The sequence below is a fragment of the Hyaena hyaena genome, unplaced genomic scaffold (genome assembly GCF_003009895.1).
Source record: "Hyaena hyaena isolate Hyena2069 unplaced genomic scaffold, ASM300989v1 scaffold_116, whole genome shotgun sequence".
Classification (NCBI taxonomy): Eukaryota; Metazoa; Chordata; class Mammalia; order Carnivora; family Hyaenidae; genus Hyaena; species Hyaena hyaena.
Genome location: NW_024080748.1, coordinates 3,335,757 through 3,355,958, shown reverse-complemented (window position 1 = coordinate 3,355,958; position 20,202 = coordinate 3,335,757). Strand labels below are relative to the sequence as shown.

General features: G+C 42.6%; 1 protein-coding gene across 1 annotated transcript in view; it reads right to left on the bottom strand.

Annotated features, from left to right (window-relative positions):
* LOC120234781 (protein kinase C-binding protein NELL1-like) overlaps nt 1-20,202 on the bottom strand; it is a 241,379-nt gene that overhangs the window by 148,380 nt on the left and 72,797 nt on the right. Inside the window, exon 3 of the mRNA XM_039236746.1 lies at nt 14,710-14,860. Coding sequence (XP_039092677.1) covers nt 14,710-14,860 — 151 coding nt within the window. The remainder of the gene's footprint in view (nt 1-14,709; nt 14,861-20,202) is intronic.

Below are 20,202 nucleotides of genomic sequence, written 5' to 3'. Positions count from 1 at the left end.
ACATTAGTAATTGATGAATAATGAATTCCAATGTGACAGGTAAGTAAGCTGAGGTATAGGGAGAGGTCTGACCAAGGGCTCTTGGGTATCTGCAGTCAGAGCAGAGGCTTGAGCTCATGTCTTCTGACTGTGGGCCCAGCAACCATGCCACGGCATCACTCACATCAATGGATTGACAGTCTGGAGCCTTCCACCCAGAACTCAGCAAGTCAGAGGATTAAATCTTCGATCTGTAACTAAGCTTATCTGTTCATATTTCTCTCCACAGAACCAAATGAATGCATACATATCACCCAGACACGTGAGTGTTTTACAATTACTAATTCCAAGGAAAGTCAAAGACAATAGTTTCAATTCTCCAGAATTCCACTGAACTTAAGTGATTTTATGCATAAATATTAATGAAATTGTGACTTTTTTACAAAAAAAGTAAAGGTTAATTACTTCATTTGCTGTTTTTCCATTTCTCAGACACCAGGCAATCCAGAATCTAATATGCATATATACAAGCATGAGCAATTTGCCCAAAATATTATACTCTATTGCTATGATACTCTGCTTTTCAATTAAGGTCAAAAGTCATCTGAACAGCTTGACTTCTTCTGTAAAAGCCTAAAATTTTGTTTAATTGGCATTTTCCTGAAAAACCTTACCTCTTTGATGTAAGATCCTTCCATTCATTTTCATCTTTGTCTGAAAATTGCTACTTGCTAACACAGACCGCAGCCCTGACTGCCCTTTGAAGCAATGTCTCCACTCTGCTGGGTGGAAAGGTAAAAAGGATAAACACCCAAATTCCAAGTGTCTTGTCTCCTAGCATTTGGAAGAATCTCAGGTATTTTCATCTTTTAGGGGTTTCCTCCACAGAGCCACGTCCATCCAAAAGCAAGGGATCCCATTTATCCAAGACTATTTCCCATCCTTCATTAGCCTTTTTAGATTTTCTAGAATTTTTTTTAAAGTTTATTTACTTATTTTGAGATGGAGAGAGACACTGCTGGCAGGAGAAGGGCAGAGAGGAAGAGAGAATCCCCAGCAGGTTCGGCCTGTCAGCACGGAGTCCAACTCGGGGCTCAATCCCACAAACCGTGAAATCATGACCTGAGCCAAAACCAAGAATCAGAAGCTTCAATAATGGAACCACCCAGGTGCCCTGCTTTTCTAGATTTTTAACTTTTGCCACTGAAAACTAGAACAGACTCAAGGAACTACACCATACGACATGAACACAGGGATAAAACAAGACATGCACCCTCCTTGCCTTCCTGCTTAGGACAAAGTACTCCCGGTAGCCTGAGCTAGAACCCTTGGCATCACTCTTGACTCCTCCCTCTCTGGCCCCCAACACCCCACACTGAACAACCAGTTCACTCTATTATCTCTTAATCCACTTCCCTCTATGGGCGACACCAGTATCTGACCTAGTCTAGAACCTTCCCTCTTGGTTACAACCTAGGCTCTTCACAGCTGCAGCAACCTCCTACTGGTCTTCTGTCTCCAGTCTTGTGCCCTTCAGTCAGTCTCCACCAAGGAGCCGGTGTGATCCTCCAAAAGCAAATCATGCCCCCGACACACACACTGAAATCCCTTCCATGGCTCCCAATTGCTCCAAGAAGAAAAGCCAAATCCTTTTAACTGCCTAAAAGCCATTCATCATCTGGCCTCTTGCCTGACTCTCCAGGTTCCCTTCGTTCCACACCTTACCCCTTCTGCCCTACCTATGCTCTCCCCACCCTCCACGAACACAGCATTTCCTTCCGTTCTTTTAAGGCACTGTGATCTCTCTCAGCTCTTGCCCCTTCACTCACGCCATATACAGAACCCTCTCCCGCTCCCCACCTCCTATCCTCCATTCTGCTAATTATCTAAAAGTACAAAATAACTTAAATATTGGCTTAAATCATTCATAATCAAGAAGGTAAACCTGCTCAGAAATTATGGAATGCATTCCATTAGAACAGCCTGTTATTTTGGATTATAACAATCTCCTGATGTGAAAACCCAAGCACTAGTTTGAATGGTGAGAAGGTCCCAATACCTACCTTTCCCCCCTCTGAAGTATTTGGGGGAAAACCTAGTAAATATGAAAAGCAGCCATGAGGAGAGGAAAGGGAATGGCATTTGTTTAGGGCCCTGATAGGAGACGTAGGGGAGCCATTAAGTCAAGTGCTCCTGTAAGTCCTCTCAAGGACTCCGTGACAATAACAGATACCTTCACTTTACATGAAAGGACACGGAGGCCAATTAATGCCTAAATCTCACAGATCTGGTAATTGATAGAGCCAGGAGTTGAACCCAGGTCTACCTGGCATCAAAGTGGAAAGTTGTTTCCGCCACACTAACTCCAGAAACTAAAGGGAATCTTTTGAAATATCAAGTTTCTTTCCATAAGAAAGGCAGGCCCTCGTAGGAAGCCAAAAATGTCCTCTTCATCTTCTCATAGAAGTGCTCCACAGAGCCTGCTTCAGATTCTGTGTCTCCCTCTCTCTCTGACCCTCCCCTGCTCATGCTCTCTCTCTCTCTCAAAAATAAATATTAAAAAAAAAAGAAGTGCTCCACAGAAAGCATTTTCTTAGACCCCTTGCTTTCAGCTTCCTAATTATGCTCAGATGTAATTTTATCTGTAATTTAGGAATAAAATTGAAAAACAGAAGATTTACCACTTTATCTTATAGATTTGAGTACACTGGCAGAACGTTCAATTAGATTTAATCTGCGTTAATCAAGGTTCCCATTTTAGCCAAGCTCTGTATTAACACACTTGAATCAGGAAAAATAAATTTTAAATCTGCAATGAGATTAAGAATTCAGAAAGACAAATCCGTCTTGGTTGCTCTTCCAATGTGCTCTATTGGTACTTTAAAAAAAAAATCCATCAAATTCAAAATATAGATTAGAATTAATAATACAGTGCTCATTACATGAAAGTATACTTCAATTGCTACCTGCAGGTACTTTTTCAATCATCCCTATATTTAAGTTTTCCATTTCATTTCATCTACTCACTTAAGATCTTCACAAAAACTCAACTGGCTCAGTTACCTAGGGAGTTTCCACATATTGCTGTGCCAAGAAGTTCACTCCTGTTTTAAGGCATTAAATTTCTCCCAAATGATCCACCTCTGGCTGCTGGATCCCCACCAGGTGAGAGAGAGGTCTGCCTTTGGCTAGAAAAGAAATCAGCCACTGAAAGAACTCTTCTGCCATTAATTCAATAATGGTCTTGCTTGAGAGTAGCCAGAGCCTAGGAGAAATTGGAAACCATGATTTCCAGAACAGTAAATGCAGTTTCTCTGGCCCCCAGGCTTTGGCAAAGACAGTTGGGTGATTACTCCCCATGGAGCACATGATGACTGGGGAGAGTGTTCAGACCCAGTATGCTGTCCCCTTTATCGTGCTTCCTCAGGAAAAGGAACTTTTGACTGAAAATTGAATACTACCAGAAGGTTTGGGTAATAGATATCATTTTCCTTTAACCACTGAGAAAAAAAAAAAAAGGAACTGTATGTTTATCTGGTGTCTCCTCAGCATCCTCTTTTCCCTCAGTATCAAAATTCCACCTCAATACCACAATCCTTATAGCTTTGGGGGGAGGGGGTGGCAGGTCCTACTAGGTACCAAGAGCTATGCTAGAGGTTTTACAAAACCTCTAATCCTCACAAAGAAAAAAAACCCCAAGGTATTATTCATTTCAGTCTCCAGATATCAACACCTTTGCCCTTTTCACGGTCTTGTACAATATGTAGTAAATCCAAGGCAGTATCTGTGCCTGGGGAATAGATTCCAGGTGAACCTTCGAAACTGGCCATGAAATCTGAACAACCTGAACCAGGGATTGAGAAAATGAATTATTGACATATTCGATGTTTATTAAGTGCATACTATATACATAAAAGTACTACATGTTTTTAAAAAAATCCTGTGATGAAATCTCTCACCGACACTACTTTCCTAATTTGGGCACAGACTAAATTGGAAATACTCTAAACAATCAAGACCAAGACTGCCTAGTTATTCCGATACCCATGTTCTCTCATCTTTGGCACAATTCTAGACCAAATTTCCCAGTTATTGGCCAATGAAATGTGGTACAGGTCATGCCTGACCATTCCAGGCCTGATCCTTAAGCCCACCATAGGAGAATATGACAAAATTCTAATCATAGAAGCTATCGGTCTACATCTCTCAGGTTATAGTTCAAGTGGCAAATAAGTATACCAGTGACAAATTACAGCAACACACCTGCAAGATGTTACATATGAAGTTATAGCTGTATGTATCAATACTCACATGAAGACTACACATCTATTTAAATGTGCTACTAAAAAAATATTTAACACATACAAGTCCCCACAAAAAAAATCAGCAATCTCAACTCTAAATGTTATAGCACTTTTTTTCCTTCAATAAAACCAGAAGTCACATATTAAAAACTTCAAAGTGATTAAACACAACCATTCCAACTTGGATCAAAGAGGAAGTCCAACTGAAATTAAGAACTAGAGAAAAGCTGGGGTGCCTGGGTGGCTCAGTCGGTTAAGTGTCCAACTTTGGCTCAAGTCATGATCTCATGGTTTATGAGTTTGAGCCCTGTGTCAGGCTCTGTGCTGACAGCTCAGAGCCTGGAGCCTGCTTCGGATATTCTCTCTCTCTCTCTCTCTCTCTCTCTCTGCCCCTCCCCCACTGATTCTCTGTCTCTGTCTCAAAAATAAACACTTAAAATATATGCATTAAAAAGGAACTATAGTGGGGCGCCTGGGTGGCTTAGTCGGTTAAGCATCCGACTTTCGCTTAGGTCATGATCTCGAGGTTCGTGGGTTCAAGCCCCGTGTCAGGCTCTGTGCTGACTGCCAGCTCAGAGCCTGGAGACTATTTCGGAGTCTGTGTCTCCCTCTCTCNAAAAAAAAAAAAAACTATAGAAAGGTACAGAAAAGGAGAACTATAGCAATGTCAATGAGCAGGGTTCAAAAGAATACTCACAAGAAAACATGAAGCCTTCAGTGATTTTACTAAAAACTGAAAACATCCAAGAAGGTACTAAAAATTCAAAGTGATCAAGAAGCAGAAATCAATGGATTTAAAATGAAAAAACAGACCTAACCAATAAAGCTAAGAGTAGTTTCATTAGAAAGGTCAATAAACTACACAACCCCATGATAACCCTGTCCAAAAAGGACATTTCCCATTACAAATTAAAGAGAACCACAAATATAAAAACTATGAATATAATGCTCAACTATCTGTCCCCCAAAAAACAGAGAGCTCAATGATTTTGACAAAATGTAAGCTAGCCAATAAGAGCTTTAAATTACCTAAAATACCATGAAAGGAATGGAAAATGAACATTTTAGTAGTGAGAGATTTCTCAGTCTCCCCAAAAACAAATCTCAGCCCATACCCTTTTCAGGTCAATTCTACTGGAAATATTCATAGAATAGGTATTACCTATAGATTTGAAGTCCAGAAAGTAATTCAAAAAGCCTCACATTAACTCATTCGAACCTACTATCTCACTTGTTAATGAGCTACTAAGCGTGTAATGAGTTTACAGTCAAGTGTTCAAGACAATGCCTCTTTCATCAGTGCTTAAATACTAGTTACTACTACTATTATTTTTTTTAATATTGTTGCAAAAATCCCAACTACAACATTAGTAAACGTGTTTAAGGATTTCCCCCAGAAAGAGTTCAACATTATGGACTCTAATGTGATTATGTTAATTTTATGTTTTTCCCTCTTTCATCTATTATCTCAAAAGGTACACTGAAGAGGTATTTAATAAAATGTAACCACTATTCATTTTTTGGCCTTTCTGTATATCAGAAATAAAGTTAAATTTCCTTCACGCAGGACTACTTATATATACACACACATATATTTTTAGATGTAAGATAGATTGTTTAATATAACATCAGGTAGTTTCTGATCAGATTAGGTACATATTAAAGACAGGATTACCAGCAAGCTTCCCATCTTCTGCAAGGACCTTTAATCTGTTTATTATTCATCACAATTATGGAGATTCTAGAAAATGGGAGACAAATGGAATAGCTGCTAAAAATACTGGAATTGGAGAAACATTTTCAAAAGGCAAAATTATATCCTTCAATCAAGGAGAATCATGTTTAAAAAAAAAAAAAAAGATAAAACTCAAATGCCTGGCACAGAGTACACCATCAGCAAATGCTGACTTACAAGGAAAAAAGATCACTCCACATAAAGTCAGGTAAAGACCCAATGCCAAAACCAGACAAAGGCATCAAGAGAAAACTACAAGCCTGTAGCTCTTATGAATATTGATAAAAGAATTCTCAATATATTATTAAGTCCAAGAATATAGAAAAAGGATTATACAACATGACTAAGTGGGATTTATCCCAGAAATGCAAGCTTAGTATAACATCCAAAATTCAATTAGTGTAATACACCACATCAATAAGGAACAGAATTAAAGCATGATCATCTCCATAAATGCAGAAATAGCACTTGAAAAAAAATACCCTTTCAGGATAAAAAACAAACAATGACAACAAAAACACTCTACAAACTAGGAATGGAAGGGAACTTCAACCTGGCTAAGAACATCTACTATACAGCTAACATCATAAATGAAACATGGAAACCTTTCCATCTTCAGCTCAAGAACAAGACTATCTGTTCTTACCATTTGCATTCATCATGGTACTCAGAGTTCTAGCCAAGCCAATTAGGCAAGAAAATAAGAGGCAACCAAATAGATATAGTTTTACTTCTTTCTGTCTGATTTACAGATGACAAGATCTTATATGTAATAATTAAGAGAAATCCACTAAAACCTAATCAAATTAGTGAGGTTAGCAAGCCTGCAGGATACAAGTACAACATGCAAATATCAAGTACATTTCTATGAAGTAGCAATGAGCCAACAAATGAGAATATAAAAGTAATTCCCTTTATCAGTTCTTAATTTTTTATGCCATTACAATTCAAAAAATAAACTTAAACACCATGAAAAAATTCTACTCTTAAGTACAAAACACTCTAAAATTAAAGACCTAAATAGTCCAGGTCCACAGATAATATTACTAAAATGGCAATAATCCCTACCTCACTTTATGGATGGAACATAATCCTTTTGAAAATCCAGCAGTCATCTTTGCAGACCTTAAAAAGGCAGCATTGGGGCGCCTGGGTGGCTCAGTCAGTTAAGCGTCCAACTTCAGCTCAGGTCATGATCTCACAGTTCGTGGGTTCGAGGCCTTCATCGGGCTCTGTGCTGACAGCTAGCTCAGAGCCTGGAGCCTGCTTCAGATTCTGTGTCTCCCTCTCTCTCTGCCCCTCCCCCACTTGCTTTTTGTCTCTGTCTCTCAAAATAAAATAAAGACATAAAAAAAAATTTTAAATAAAAAGGCAGCATTATCTACAACAGCCAAACTATGGTAAGAGCCCAAGTGTCCATAAACTGATGAATAAAGAAGATGTGTTATATATACACAATGAAACATGACTCAGCCACAAGAATCAAATTTTATCATTTGCAACAGTGTGGATGGAGCTAGAGAGTATTATGCTCATCAAAATAAGTCAGTCAGAGAAAGACAAACACCCTATTTCACTCGTATGTAGAATTTAAAAAAGAAATGAGCACACGGGAGGAAGAAGATGGGGAGAGAGAGATAAAAGAAACAGACTCTTAACTACAAAGAACAAGCTGATGGGAGGGAGGGTATGGGTTAAAAGGTGCTGGAGATTAAGGAGGGCACATGTGATGAGCACCAGGTGTTGTAAGTAATGAATCACTACACTGTACACTTGAAACTATTATTACACTGTACGTTAACAGGAATTTAAATGAAACTTTAAAACAACTGATCCTAAAACTCATTTAGGAATTTAAGGACTGGAACATCCAAAACAACCTTGAAAAAGCAAGTTGGAGGGCTCACACTTCTTAACATCAAAACTTACTAGACAGTTACAATCATCAAAATAGTACCAGCAGCTGGATATTGATCAATGGAATAGAATTCAGAGTCCAGAAATAAATCTCCCATTTATAGTCCATTGATCTTTGATGAGGGAGCCAAGATAATTCACTGGGGAAAAACATGCTCCATACATGGTCAACAACTGGTTCTCCACCTGTAAAAAGATGAAGTTGGATGGCTACTCCACACCCTACAGAAAAACCTAACTTAAAATCTACCCAACACTTTAAAGAGCTAACCTCATAAAAATTTTAAATAAATCCTAGAAGTTTTTTAATGTCTATTTTATTTTTGAGGGAGAGAGAGAGAGAGAGACAGAGTGCAAGCAGGGGAGGGGCAGAGAGAGAGAGACACAGGATCCAAAGCAGGCTCCGGGCTCTAAGCTGTCAGCACAGAGCCCAACGTGGGGCTCAAACTCACAAGCCATGAGATCATGACCTGAGCTGAAGTCAGATGCTTTATCAACCGAGCCCCAGGTGCCCCAATCCTAGAAGTCTTAATGGCCTCATATGAAAAAATGGTTTCTCAGAACAAAAGCAATAGCAACAAAATGAAGGAAAAAAAAAGATATACTGGACATCCAATTTAAAAACTCTGGGCTTCTGGGATGTAAGACAATCAACACAGTTGAAGAAATCTAAGTCAGGTTTCTGAGAAAGGGACTTGGATCTCTCAGTATTACAAAATGATAACACAACCCAATTAACGTGGGCAAATGACCTGAATAGTTATTTCTCCCAATAAGATAAATAAGCAGCCAATAAAACATGGAGACACTAAACGTCATTTGCCATCAGGAAATCTAACTCAAAACCACAGAAAGGGGTCACGTCACACCTATTAGGATAGTTACATCAGGGGCGCCTGGGTGGCTCAGTCGGTTAAGCGTCCGACTTCGGCTCAGGTCATGATCTCACAGTTCATGGGTTCGAGCCCCGCGTCGGGCTCTGTGCTGACAGCTCAGAGCCTGGAGCCTATTTCAGATTCTGTATCTCCCTCTCTCTGACCCTCCCCTGCTCACACTGTGTGTCTCTCTCTCTCAGCAATAAATAAAAAAACATTTAAAAATTAAAAAAAAAAAAAAGGATAGTTACATCGAAGAGAAAGACAGTTGACTATTAAGGATATAAAAAGAAAAAAAAACTGGAACTCTCATACACTGCTGGTCGGAATGTGAAATGGTACAAGTACTTTGGAAAACAGTTTGGCAATTTAGCAGGTAAACACAGAGCTACCACTTTATCCAGATATTCTTCTGCCTCTAGTTATACACCCAAGAAACCACAAACCTGTGTCCACACAAAAACTTGTACATGAAAGAGCACAAGAGCATTATTCATAATCACCAAAAACTTGAAACAATTCCATGTGCAACTGATAAATAAAACGTGGTATACACAAACAATGCAATATTCTACAAGTTTTTTAAAAAAATGAACCACTGACAACACACTATCACCACGAAAGAACCCTGAGAACATTCTAAATGAAAGCCAGTCACAAACAACCACATATTGTAGGATTCCATTTATATGAAATGGCCAAAACAGGAAAATCCATAGAGCCAGGGAATAGAGGAGTGCTTGCCTAAGGCTGGGTTATTAATGGGAGACTCATGAGTGACAGCTTAAGGACGGAGATTTCTCTTGGAGGTAATGGAAATTTGTAAAAGATTGCATTGCATGCACAACTCTGAGTATACTAACAACAACAAACAGTGAAATGTAAATTTTTTTTAATTATCTAGAAATCTAAGTGTCCATATCCCAATTGTTGCCAATACTGACTTGATTCATCTGGAGCCTGAGTGTTACCATGAAGATCACTTGCTTAAGAACCATAAAAAGAACCCAGGGAGTCTCACTTTCCAGTCTGTCAGGTCCCATATTCCAGTTTATTCACCCAATCTGCTAGGTCCCTAAACCCTTTGCTATGAATCAAAACCCTCAAATCCTTGGTCATCATCTGCACCTGGTCAGATATCCATGACAACTGTCTCCAAGACTATTTGCTCCTCTAGACACAGTTATCCTGATAAACAAGAAGAAACCTGAAAAATGATTCAAGATTCTCTATCATCGATGGGTACATTGCTGGCTTATAATCAATTGCCTAATTCCTACATAAATAATATCCTATGTTCCTCTTCCATACCACAGGTCTCCTTAACTAGATGTGCTTCTCCTTAAGGGTGGAAACCAGGTTTTCATTATTACCCATAGCCAGTATCTTACAGATTCAGTCAATTCTCTTTACGTTTGTTTATTTATTTATTAGGGGCGGAATGCAAGCAGGGGAGAGGCAGAGAGAGAGAGAGAAAGAGAGAAAGAGGGAGAGAGAGAGAGAGAGAGAGAATCCCAAGCTAGCTCCATGCTGTCCAGGCACAGCCTGACACAGGGCTCAATCTCATGCACCATTCAATCATGCCCTGAGCCAAAATCTAGAGCCAAATGCTTAACCGACTGAGACATCCAGGTGCCCTAATTCAGCCAATTTTTTTTTATTATTTTTAATATTTATTTTTGAGAAACAGTACAACCAGGCACAGAGTTAAGGGGGAGAGAGAGAGAGAGAAGGAGACACAGAACCAGGTTCTGAGCTGTCAGCACAGAGCCCTATGCGGGGCTTGAACCCATGGACTGCAAGATCATGATCTGAGCCCAAGTCGGACACTTAACCAACTGAGCCACCCAGCCGCCCCTCCAATCCTTTACACTTTGCCTTGATTAGAGCAAACCAACAAGGAAGAAGGCACCACATCACTCCGAAAGGAAGGGAATTTTTCTGTATCTTCATGTTTAGTGTTTTTTTTTCAATCAAGACCTGAGGTTTTCCTAGTACAATGAAAAATGATCAGAGGATTCTCTACTCAACGATCCTCAGGTTCTATTAGAAACCTGCTAGGTAAGAGAAGGTGGCATCAGATAACTCTGTGGCAACACATGTTTTTGAATTTTAAAACCTTTACTAAAAGGAGTCCTGTTTCTTAAAAGGTCTCGAAAGAGAAACCCCCCAAAAGTAGCTTTAAGTTTTATGCTGACACAAGAAGAAATGTGTATTTGTGAAGAGCAGGCCACTTCGCATGCACAATCTTTTCACCCTCACAGCAACCGGCCAAGTAGATTGCCACCTCCCTTTGCTGACCAGGAAACTAAGCTCCGAGACCTGCAACCGTGCTGGAGAGCTCGAACTAGACCTCCAGTCCCCATCACTCCAACTCCGACGTCTGTGCTCGTTCTACTACAGCGGTTGGCCATTCTGCTGGCCTCTCGCCTGCCTTGAGACATTCCCGCTCGCTTTAATTGAAATTAAAGATGCTCTACATTCCACTCTCGGCCACTAGGACGGCCCTCCTACTGAGAGGGCCCTCACCTCCAACCCCACCGTGTTGCCCCAATGGGACAAGCACATCACCCTGTCATGTCTGTGAAGAGAAGACACCTCCTCCCAATCTACATCACATGTGGCCTCAAAGCCACACCCGCTCTCCAACACAGTCTACCTCTTTTTCTGGGCTGACACACCAACAGCCGTTTTATTATGCTGACATCCCTTCAGAAGGCTCAGGGCCCATCACACCCCTTTGAGACAGAGATCTAACCGAACTGCTGAAAAGAGAACTTTTGGTCCTCATCTCTGCTGCAACGAAATTGGTCTGTTCTCTCCACCCTGAGGTCTCCACCCTGCCCCCCAAAACTCCATTCTCCTCCGTTTCTCCGGTGTCTAGCTACCCAGCCCTTCCTGTGTAATACGTCCTTCTGCTTCCCTGACCTGCCAGAATTCTGGCCCTGCCCAGAGCCATCACTCTGTGTGATCTTCCTGAACCACTAACCTCATGTGTTCAAAGCCTTTACATAGTTTTTGGCTCCGTTTTATAGCTATTAGACAGGTCAACCTTCATAGGTAAAGGAAGGCTTACCGGAACTCAGGTTCCCCAGAAGCAGACGCTGACACATGAATTTGAGAGCAAGTGATTTCATAAGGAAGTGGTCCCAGGAGCAGAGGGGAGGGACGGGAGGAGCAGGACATGAAAACCTCAGCCTACCTCATTCCAGGTCGCACTTAAGGATTCCTCAAACTTCAGAGCTGGTCTGGCCTTAGGGCCTCCAAGGCAAGGTAACTAGGCTTCCAACTCCCACACTCTGTCAGTCATAGACTACAGGCTGCCTGGGGGATAAGTGAACTCCCAGACACTTCTGTTCTCTGTAGAGTGGCTACAGAGGCCATGGGGCAGGGCTCCAAGCAAAGGGAGTGCCAGCCTTCAGAAGCAAAGCCCACAGAAACCATGCAAAGGGAGCACAGAACCTATAGGAGATGAGGGGAGGGCACCTACCATGTCTGCTCCAAGGTCAAGGTAGGGCCAGCTTCACAGGCACATGACCAGTGGGGTTGCACAAGGTCCCGCCCTCTGAAGCGTCCCACTCTGCCATCACGATCTTGAAATTCTTGGTAATTTTGCGTTTGACTTTGTGCTTTGTAAATCAAGTCCCAAGAGAGGATGGTGCACAGAGTGGACACCGGGGAGCTTCCGTTTCTGGGCAGCTCCACCTCCCAGCTCCCTGGACAGGTTCTCAGTTACAGCCTTCGCTGCTCCCAGGTATCCAGCCCACAGCACACGTAGGCTGTGGACTACTAACGTTAGTATTAAAAACTAAAACTGGCCAAGAAGCTCGGATCCAAGAGGGTGCCATAGGAAGATTCTGAATTCAATTCTTCCCACAGACATGTGGAGTCTACAGCTATATCTGGAAAAATTTCTTCTGCAAGAAACCTAAAATCCAGCCGAGCTCAGTGAGCAAAGGAGGAAAAAAGCATCCACATGGGAGCAGGTAGGAGAGGCTGCACCACCACCTCACCATAAGCCCCACCCTTGGCATGGGGACCCACAAGCAGCGGGGAACTCAAAACCCAGAGCTTCTACCATGGGGGCTAAGGGTTTGAACTCCACATTGGGCAGCCCGAATTTTAAGACCTGTACTTGTGAGACAAGCCCTCAAAATTTCCAGGGGCTCATGTCCACGAGCCCCCTAAGGGTGTTATAATCTGAGAAACCCCTCCTGAAGGGCTCTTGCACTCAGACTCATGAGGTCAGGGCCCAGCTCAGAGGGGGCTATCTGCCCAGACTTTGAGGGAAAGCAGTTCATTTGCTTCTACTGAAGCACTGCCCTGCGGAGGTGGTATCTAATGTAACACAGCCAGGAGCCTGTGGGAATACTCTCCAGGACCAACACTTCACACCATCTCTGCTCCTCCTCTGCAGTGCACCAGCCAGCAGGTGCCTCCTCACACCACCCTCTCCCAGAAGGGAACTTTTTATTTTTTTAATTTATTTTTGAGACAGAGAGAGACAGAGCATGAGTGGGGTAGAGACAGAGAAAGAGGGAGACACAGAATCTGAAACAGGCTCCAGGCTCTGAGGGGTCAGCACAGAACCCGAGGCGGGGCTCAAACTCACGAACCATGAGATCATGACCTGAGCCGAAGTCAGACGCTTAACTGACTGAGCCGCCCAGGCACCAAAGGGAGCTTTTACACTCATCTGGTGCCTCAGTTTTTTTGTGGCCGCTACTCAGGGAACACTACTTGGTCACCTGGCTCTAAAACCCACAGGGAGTTTGCATTCCCAGGTTCCATGGGACTTTAACAATGGAAGAGAGGCCTTGGCAGACTACCACCCCCAGGGCACTGCCGGACAGAAAGAAGTGGTCAAGCCTTTCTGTAAAGAGGCCTATTTGTTTGCCCCGGTGCTTTGGCCTGGGGGCAGGCTTCTGGATTGGCATACCATAAAGGCCTCTGGAGGCAGCCCTCAGAGAGTGGAGGCTGTTGGATCACAGTCTTTGCCCTCTCCCTGGCTACCACTCATCGTTCTTTCTCAGGAAACTTCTATACTTGTCTTAGATTATCATTACTTGAAACTCACCAAAATAGAATCCTCTTTTCTCAAACCTAAACCCCTTACATGGCTTCCCATTATCTATAGAGAATTTAGCCCAAGTTTTTCAACATGGCCTCGAAGCTCTGAGATGATCTAGCTTCTACCTACCTCTAGAGTACCACTCCTCACTGTCCACCCCAAACTCCTTGGCTTCCCCCACCACACACAATGTGCCAACCGCTGACCCCAACACCTCTTTTCCTTCCCCAAATCCTAGCAACCTATTTCTGGAATGCTGTTCTTCCCACTCCTTACTCCTGCTCATTGAGCCTGTCCAAAATCCCCCTTTCTTTATACAACCACAATCCTTTCTGAAGGCTTCCTTAGCTTACCACAACCTTCCAGAACCCTTATTCCTTAAACACACATTTCTATGATACTTCTGGACATCTGTCCATCTTCCCTACTAGCCTAGGTGATCCTTAGAACAGAAATTCTGTACTATTCATCTGAGTATTCCTGTGTCCACCACGGTTCCTGCATAGAGTAAACACACAATGATGCTTATTAAAGATTGTTAAATGGGACTTTCTTGCTGATGTCAATAGCACATAGACTGTGGTTTCATGGGAGAAAAGTCTACCAGAAGACAGAAGATAGGCAAGCAAGACACAAGCAAGCGGTCCTTTGAGAGTCAACAAGAAAACCACTTTGCCAAAGTCCTTAATGCAAAGAAAAGCCACCAGTGTACTCAATAGCAACGAGGCCTCCGCTGGGGGCATGTTCCCTTAAGGATACATCCTCCAAATTCCACGGCATGTTGTACAGTCCATCAATCCTAAAGACATTTGCAAAAGTACAGCTTACCTGTGCTCCAGCTCTCGAATGGAGAGGATCACTCCGGAGGTCGATGGCTTTTGCTGTACAGTGGCCACAAAGGTGAATTCGCTCTTATTCCGGAACAGCTGGATTAATTTCTCACTCACATGAGGGGCTGCATGGATCTCTCGCTCTGTGTCTGCGAGTCAGGAAGGGAAAACAGAAACAGACAGGGACCAAGGGAACAAGGAGGAGAAGGAGGGAATAGAGAAGGAAGCAGGGAAAAGAGGAGGTTAAAAGTGTCCACAGGATCCACGTCACATCTCTCACCCCCCTCACCTTGCCACTCACCAATACTTTGTTTTCAGGTACCATCCACCACTTCAGATAGCAGCATTCATTCAATGCAAAACCCAGAAATGCCACCTCTGTCACTGTACCCCCTTGTCACTTTGACAAGTTCACAATTGGCCAGCTAGTGATTTTCTGACAGAAATTTTGACAGGACACTGAGCAATGTGGCCTGCTACAAACTGATGAAGTTGCTGTAAAAAAGGTGAGAGACAGGGGTGCCTGGGTGGCTCAGCCGGTTAAACTTCTGACTTCAGCTCAGGTCACAATCTCGCAGTTCCTGGGTTCAAGCCCTGTATCCGGCTCTGTGCTGACAGCTCAGAGCCTACAACCTGCTTCAGAGTCTGTCTCCCTCTTTTTCTGCCCCTCCCCCACTTATACTCTGTCTCCCTCTCTCAAAATAAACACTTAAAATTTAAAAAAAAAAAAAAAAGTGAGAGACAATCAGATAAATAAATCCTAAATTCACAGAATCCTGTGTTTAGCAGGATCCAAATGCCACTCAGCAGCTTCCAATTTCACTTTTCTTAGTGGACTCCATTTCTTTCACGCCGCAATCTGTAGAAGGAAAACTGTCCTTGCTTTGTACCCAGCAGAGATTTACTAGCGCTAATAATGCCAGACGACTAACTCCATTTTTGCTTAAAGAATACAGAGCATGTTCATGATCCATAAGCGTGCCTGGAATTTCTCTGTAAACATGGGGCGGATGACCCTGCTCATGAAATGTTAAAAGTTGAGGCCAATTCAGCAGGCCTGGAGGTGTGGGAATCCAGCTAATACTGCTCTTGGCCACGACTCTCCTTCTATAAATTCTTCCTGATAAAACATTCATTATTTCATACTCAGTCTCTTCCTTATCATGATAAACTAGGCACTCTCATTATTTTATACTTTACTTCCTCAAACCAGAAACTGGCCACCAGCAGAATTAGAGCAAACTATTCAGAAATGACAAAGGGATACCAAAAACAGATTTGGTGGCCTTTTCTCATGCCCTGAACACATCGTCTATAGGAAAATACTCCGTTATTTCTCCAAGAGTCTGAAAAAACAAAGACCTTTAAAAGCTGTGTTGCCCAAGCAACATCACAGACTATAGGGACCTTGAAGAACCTCATTGTAAAGCATGGCTTCTGGGGCACCTGGGTGGCTCAGTCAGTTGGGCATCTGGCTCTTGATTTCAGCTAAGGTCATGATCCCAAAATCATGGGATCAAGCCCCACACTGGGCAAGCTTGCTCAGCATGGATCTTGCTTATTTGCTTCTGTACCCAAACAAAGTCCTTCAGTACTTTACTGTTAAGTGGCCAGCTTTCAGCTTTTGTCAAGGGCAGAGACAAGAGCCACTTAGGGAATGCTTCTATACCTTCTCCAAAATCCCAAAGACTTGGCAAGATAATATTCAAGATCTATTAAACATATGAACTAATCACTTTGTAAACTAGAGATCATTAGCGAACGTTTGTTAACATTTTTGTTACTGCCAGGTAAAAATCCTAATAAATTCCACCTAGAATTCAGTACCAGAAAAAAAAAAAAAATGCATTTGGCTCTTGAGATTAACTTACATTTTACTTTTCCCCTTTTTGCTATTTCCTTCTTTATTCATCTATTAGGAATTAGCTGATTGGCAGTGCTAGCCCCGAGAGCTCATTAGAGGATTCTAAAGCTTGAGCCCAATGCAAAGTGAGCAATGTTCAATCAGCCATGATATTCGTAACGCTTTCCCCCAGCAGGCATATCAGTGGGGGATGTCCTCACCTCTCACTCCATTCTCTCGGACATCATCCCAGCACCACTGGCCAATGACACTGAAGGCTGTATATCTGCCACCCCAATCTCTCCCTTACGCAACAGATACATCTTCAATATCCTTAATATCTCCATAGGAAGGCCTAATATGCATTTCAGAATGTATATATCTATGACAGAGCTCTGGTTATTCCTCCCAACCCTCTATTTCCTCTTGGAGTTCCCAGTCTTAGCAAATGGGACCACTCAGTTCAAGCCAACCAATTTCATACTCTTCTTTCATATCCAAGCCCACTCCTGTGCCTCAGGGTCTTTGCACACTCTTCCTTGTTCCCCACAGAGCTCTTCCCCCCCCCCCCCCCCCCCCCCCCCCCCCCCCCCCCCCCCCCCNCTTCCCAGGCCTGGCTCCTTCAGCTTTTACTGAAATTGCAGCCTCCTGGTCACTCCCTCCAAAGCAGGTTCACCATTTATGTCAAACACATCACTCTGGTTATTTTCTCCATACCACTTATTATAATCCGTGTTTCCCTTCTATTTTTTTTTTTTTTTTTTTTTTTTACATATTTTCTTTCCCCTCTAGTCTAGAAGCTCCACAAAGACAGGCACACTCATTCATTCATTGCTGTGTCCACAGTTCTCAGTGCCTGGCATGAAACAGGCATCCAATACAGACTTAGTGAATTTATGTTCTATTTATTGTTATCATGTATATTATTATTTCAAGTAACCACAAATATTATAGTCAGAAACAAGTAAGATAACCTTTGGAAAAGGAAAAGATAAATGGATACTTGTCAAGGCTCAGTGGCTATCAAATGAAAGAAAATCATGTTCAGGGCCAATTCGGCCCCTCCCATTTATAGGACACCCCATCTAACAGTCTAATCCAACTCAACCACACTGCTGCTCATCCAGCCCTCCTACAAAACTGAACATTTCCTCTGCCAGCTTCTCACTTCTTTTTGTAAATGACCGGCACAGTGAAATAAAGATACCCTATTAGCACTCACCAGAGTGAAATGTAAAAAAACATCTATTTTCAAACAATGAGACTTTATGTGCATTCTCATTTTCAGAAAAGCTCTCTCAAGTAAATGCTTACCATAATTCAACTGCTAAAAGAACCCCAGAAAGTAATCTCACTTATTACAACATATAAGCCAGAGCACTGGACCAGTTTAAAAGACTCAAGACTATCAAATTTTATCGATAACTAGCTATGTGACCTTGGATAAGACACTTAACCTCTAGGAGTCTCACACTCTCTATCTGAAAACTGAGATGACTGGAGATCAGGGAGTTCAAGTTCTTCCCAGGCCTCAACATTCCATTTCTATTCATCACTTTACCCTCCTCCTAGTCACCTAGCAGAAGAGGGTACTGAAGGTGTTTTCTACATATGAAATAACTAGATTCTACCATTTCTCTCCTCTGCTGATCTTCCAAATCTATAGCGGATACTGTACTGCCATATGCAACCATTAATGTGCTTGCTGTATTTTTTAAGAATATTCAATTCTGCTAGAGAGAACAAGAAAAACAAGTGGAATGAATAGAGCTCATAGGGAGTGTTAAATATAGATAGCAAGTTAGAAACCTGTGAAACGTGTTAAACATAGATCAAATAAATGAAACATAAGCGTGTTGCACATATATAAAAAGGACTGAATAAGCATGTAACCTATAAATAGGATGGGGTGGGAGAACCAAGTCACAACGTACAAATCACACCATCTTCAGGATGACAGCTATGTCATCCCTAAATGGGATACATTTGACACTCATTCCATTCCCATTCTGGCACCACATGTACTCTTCCTGAAAAATGCTACTCAAACCCATCATTGCTCACCTGATTAACTGGTAGCTAAAGTTGGGACGAGGAGTACTTGCCCTCTCCAAGACAGGATACACGTTGGCACCTGGCTCCTCCCACCTGCTGAAACTCCGCCCACCACTCTCTTTACATCCTCTGCTCTGGTCCATGTAACCTCAAAGAAGCTGATGGGGCAAAGACCGAATACATGAACAATGCATGACCCAGGAATCCGGTGGGGTGGCCCATCCTTCGCCCAGCCTGTACCCTATACGCCTACTCCATTTCTTTCCCCTGCTTCCCCCTGGACATTTTGACTTTACTTAATTCGTCACATGATTCAAGCATCTGAATTTGGTTGGTGAAGCAGTTTGTGACCCCTGGGAACATCCCTGGGAGTCTACCATTGCATCAGGGTAATCTCCCATACAACCACCACTTACATTGAACATTTTACACTTAAAAAAGAAAGTCATTCCGAACATCCAGAAATTTTACACGATCTAGTTAAGAAGTGCTCCATCAGCAACAAAGGTTAAGTGCTTTTTCTTTCCTAGGATGAAACGGCTCTACCTGGTCATTTTTAAAGGCTAAAAATGTGAATGTGATGATTAAGCATCAGATTTAAAAAAACGTATTGGGTTGAAGGGAGGAGGTTACAGAAATTAAACGGTGGTATTCACACACTCTCATCTGCTGGGTACAGAAGCAACTTCATTTCCTTTTTGTCGGATGACAGAGTGAGGATTGTGATGGTCAAACATACCAGTGTCTTCTCTGTGCCAGGCATTGTGCTTTCTGGGCACCAGGGAAACCAGTATAAATACAGTTCCTGCCTTTGAGGATAGCTGCGGAAGCAAGGTTGTCACCTGCAGACGACAGGTAGAACGGGGCAATGCACAACAGAAGGAGAAAGCCAGTGGAGGCTGGGAAGGACATAGTGGAAGAGAGATCTCTGAGCCAGAGTCTAAACACATGAATAAGCATGTAGCTGGCAAGAGAGGGCACTCATTGCAGGATGGCTGTGCAGATGTGGATACCCATGTGTTTTCCATTATCCTGGCATTTTTCTTTCTCTGCAAGCATCTCTCTCACTGAAAGTCCAGTAGCACAGCAGCTACTCAACCTAATATCAGAGGAAACTCTCCACCGATTGGCAAGTGGGGGAAACAAGAACAGCAGCAGCCAGAAACATGACCAAACACACACCCAGCAACCCACCTCAGCCTTGACAGACAGAAAATTTAGGGAACAGCTTAGTAATGACAACACATTTACAGAGAGAACCTGGCATATGGCAGAATCCGGATAGAGATGCGGCACACCCTTCTAGCCTGTGTCTCATGTAAGCTCGTAGTAAAATTGGCCCCAAAAAGTAAAGCAAAAAGTCAACTCGAAGCGGCAGGTGGCTTTTCATTTCTGAGCACAGAGGAAGTTGGCCAGTTCACAACTGCCAACTGTCCATGGGGCAATTCCTGCCGTGGGTAGGAGGACAGACGTTCCACCGTTAGGTCCTGGAGCCCGTCTTTAACAAAGCCTGAGGTGACTGACCCAAGAAGCTTTTAAAGAAGCCGAAATCACCAGCAGAAAGTAGTTGGGGCGGGGGGGGGGGGGGGGGGG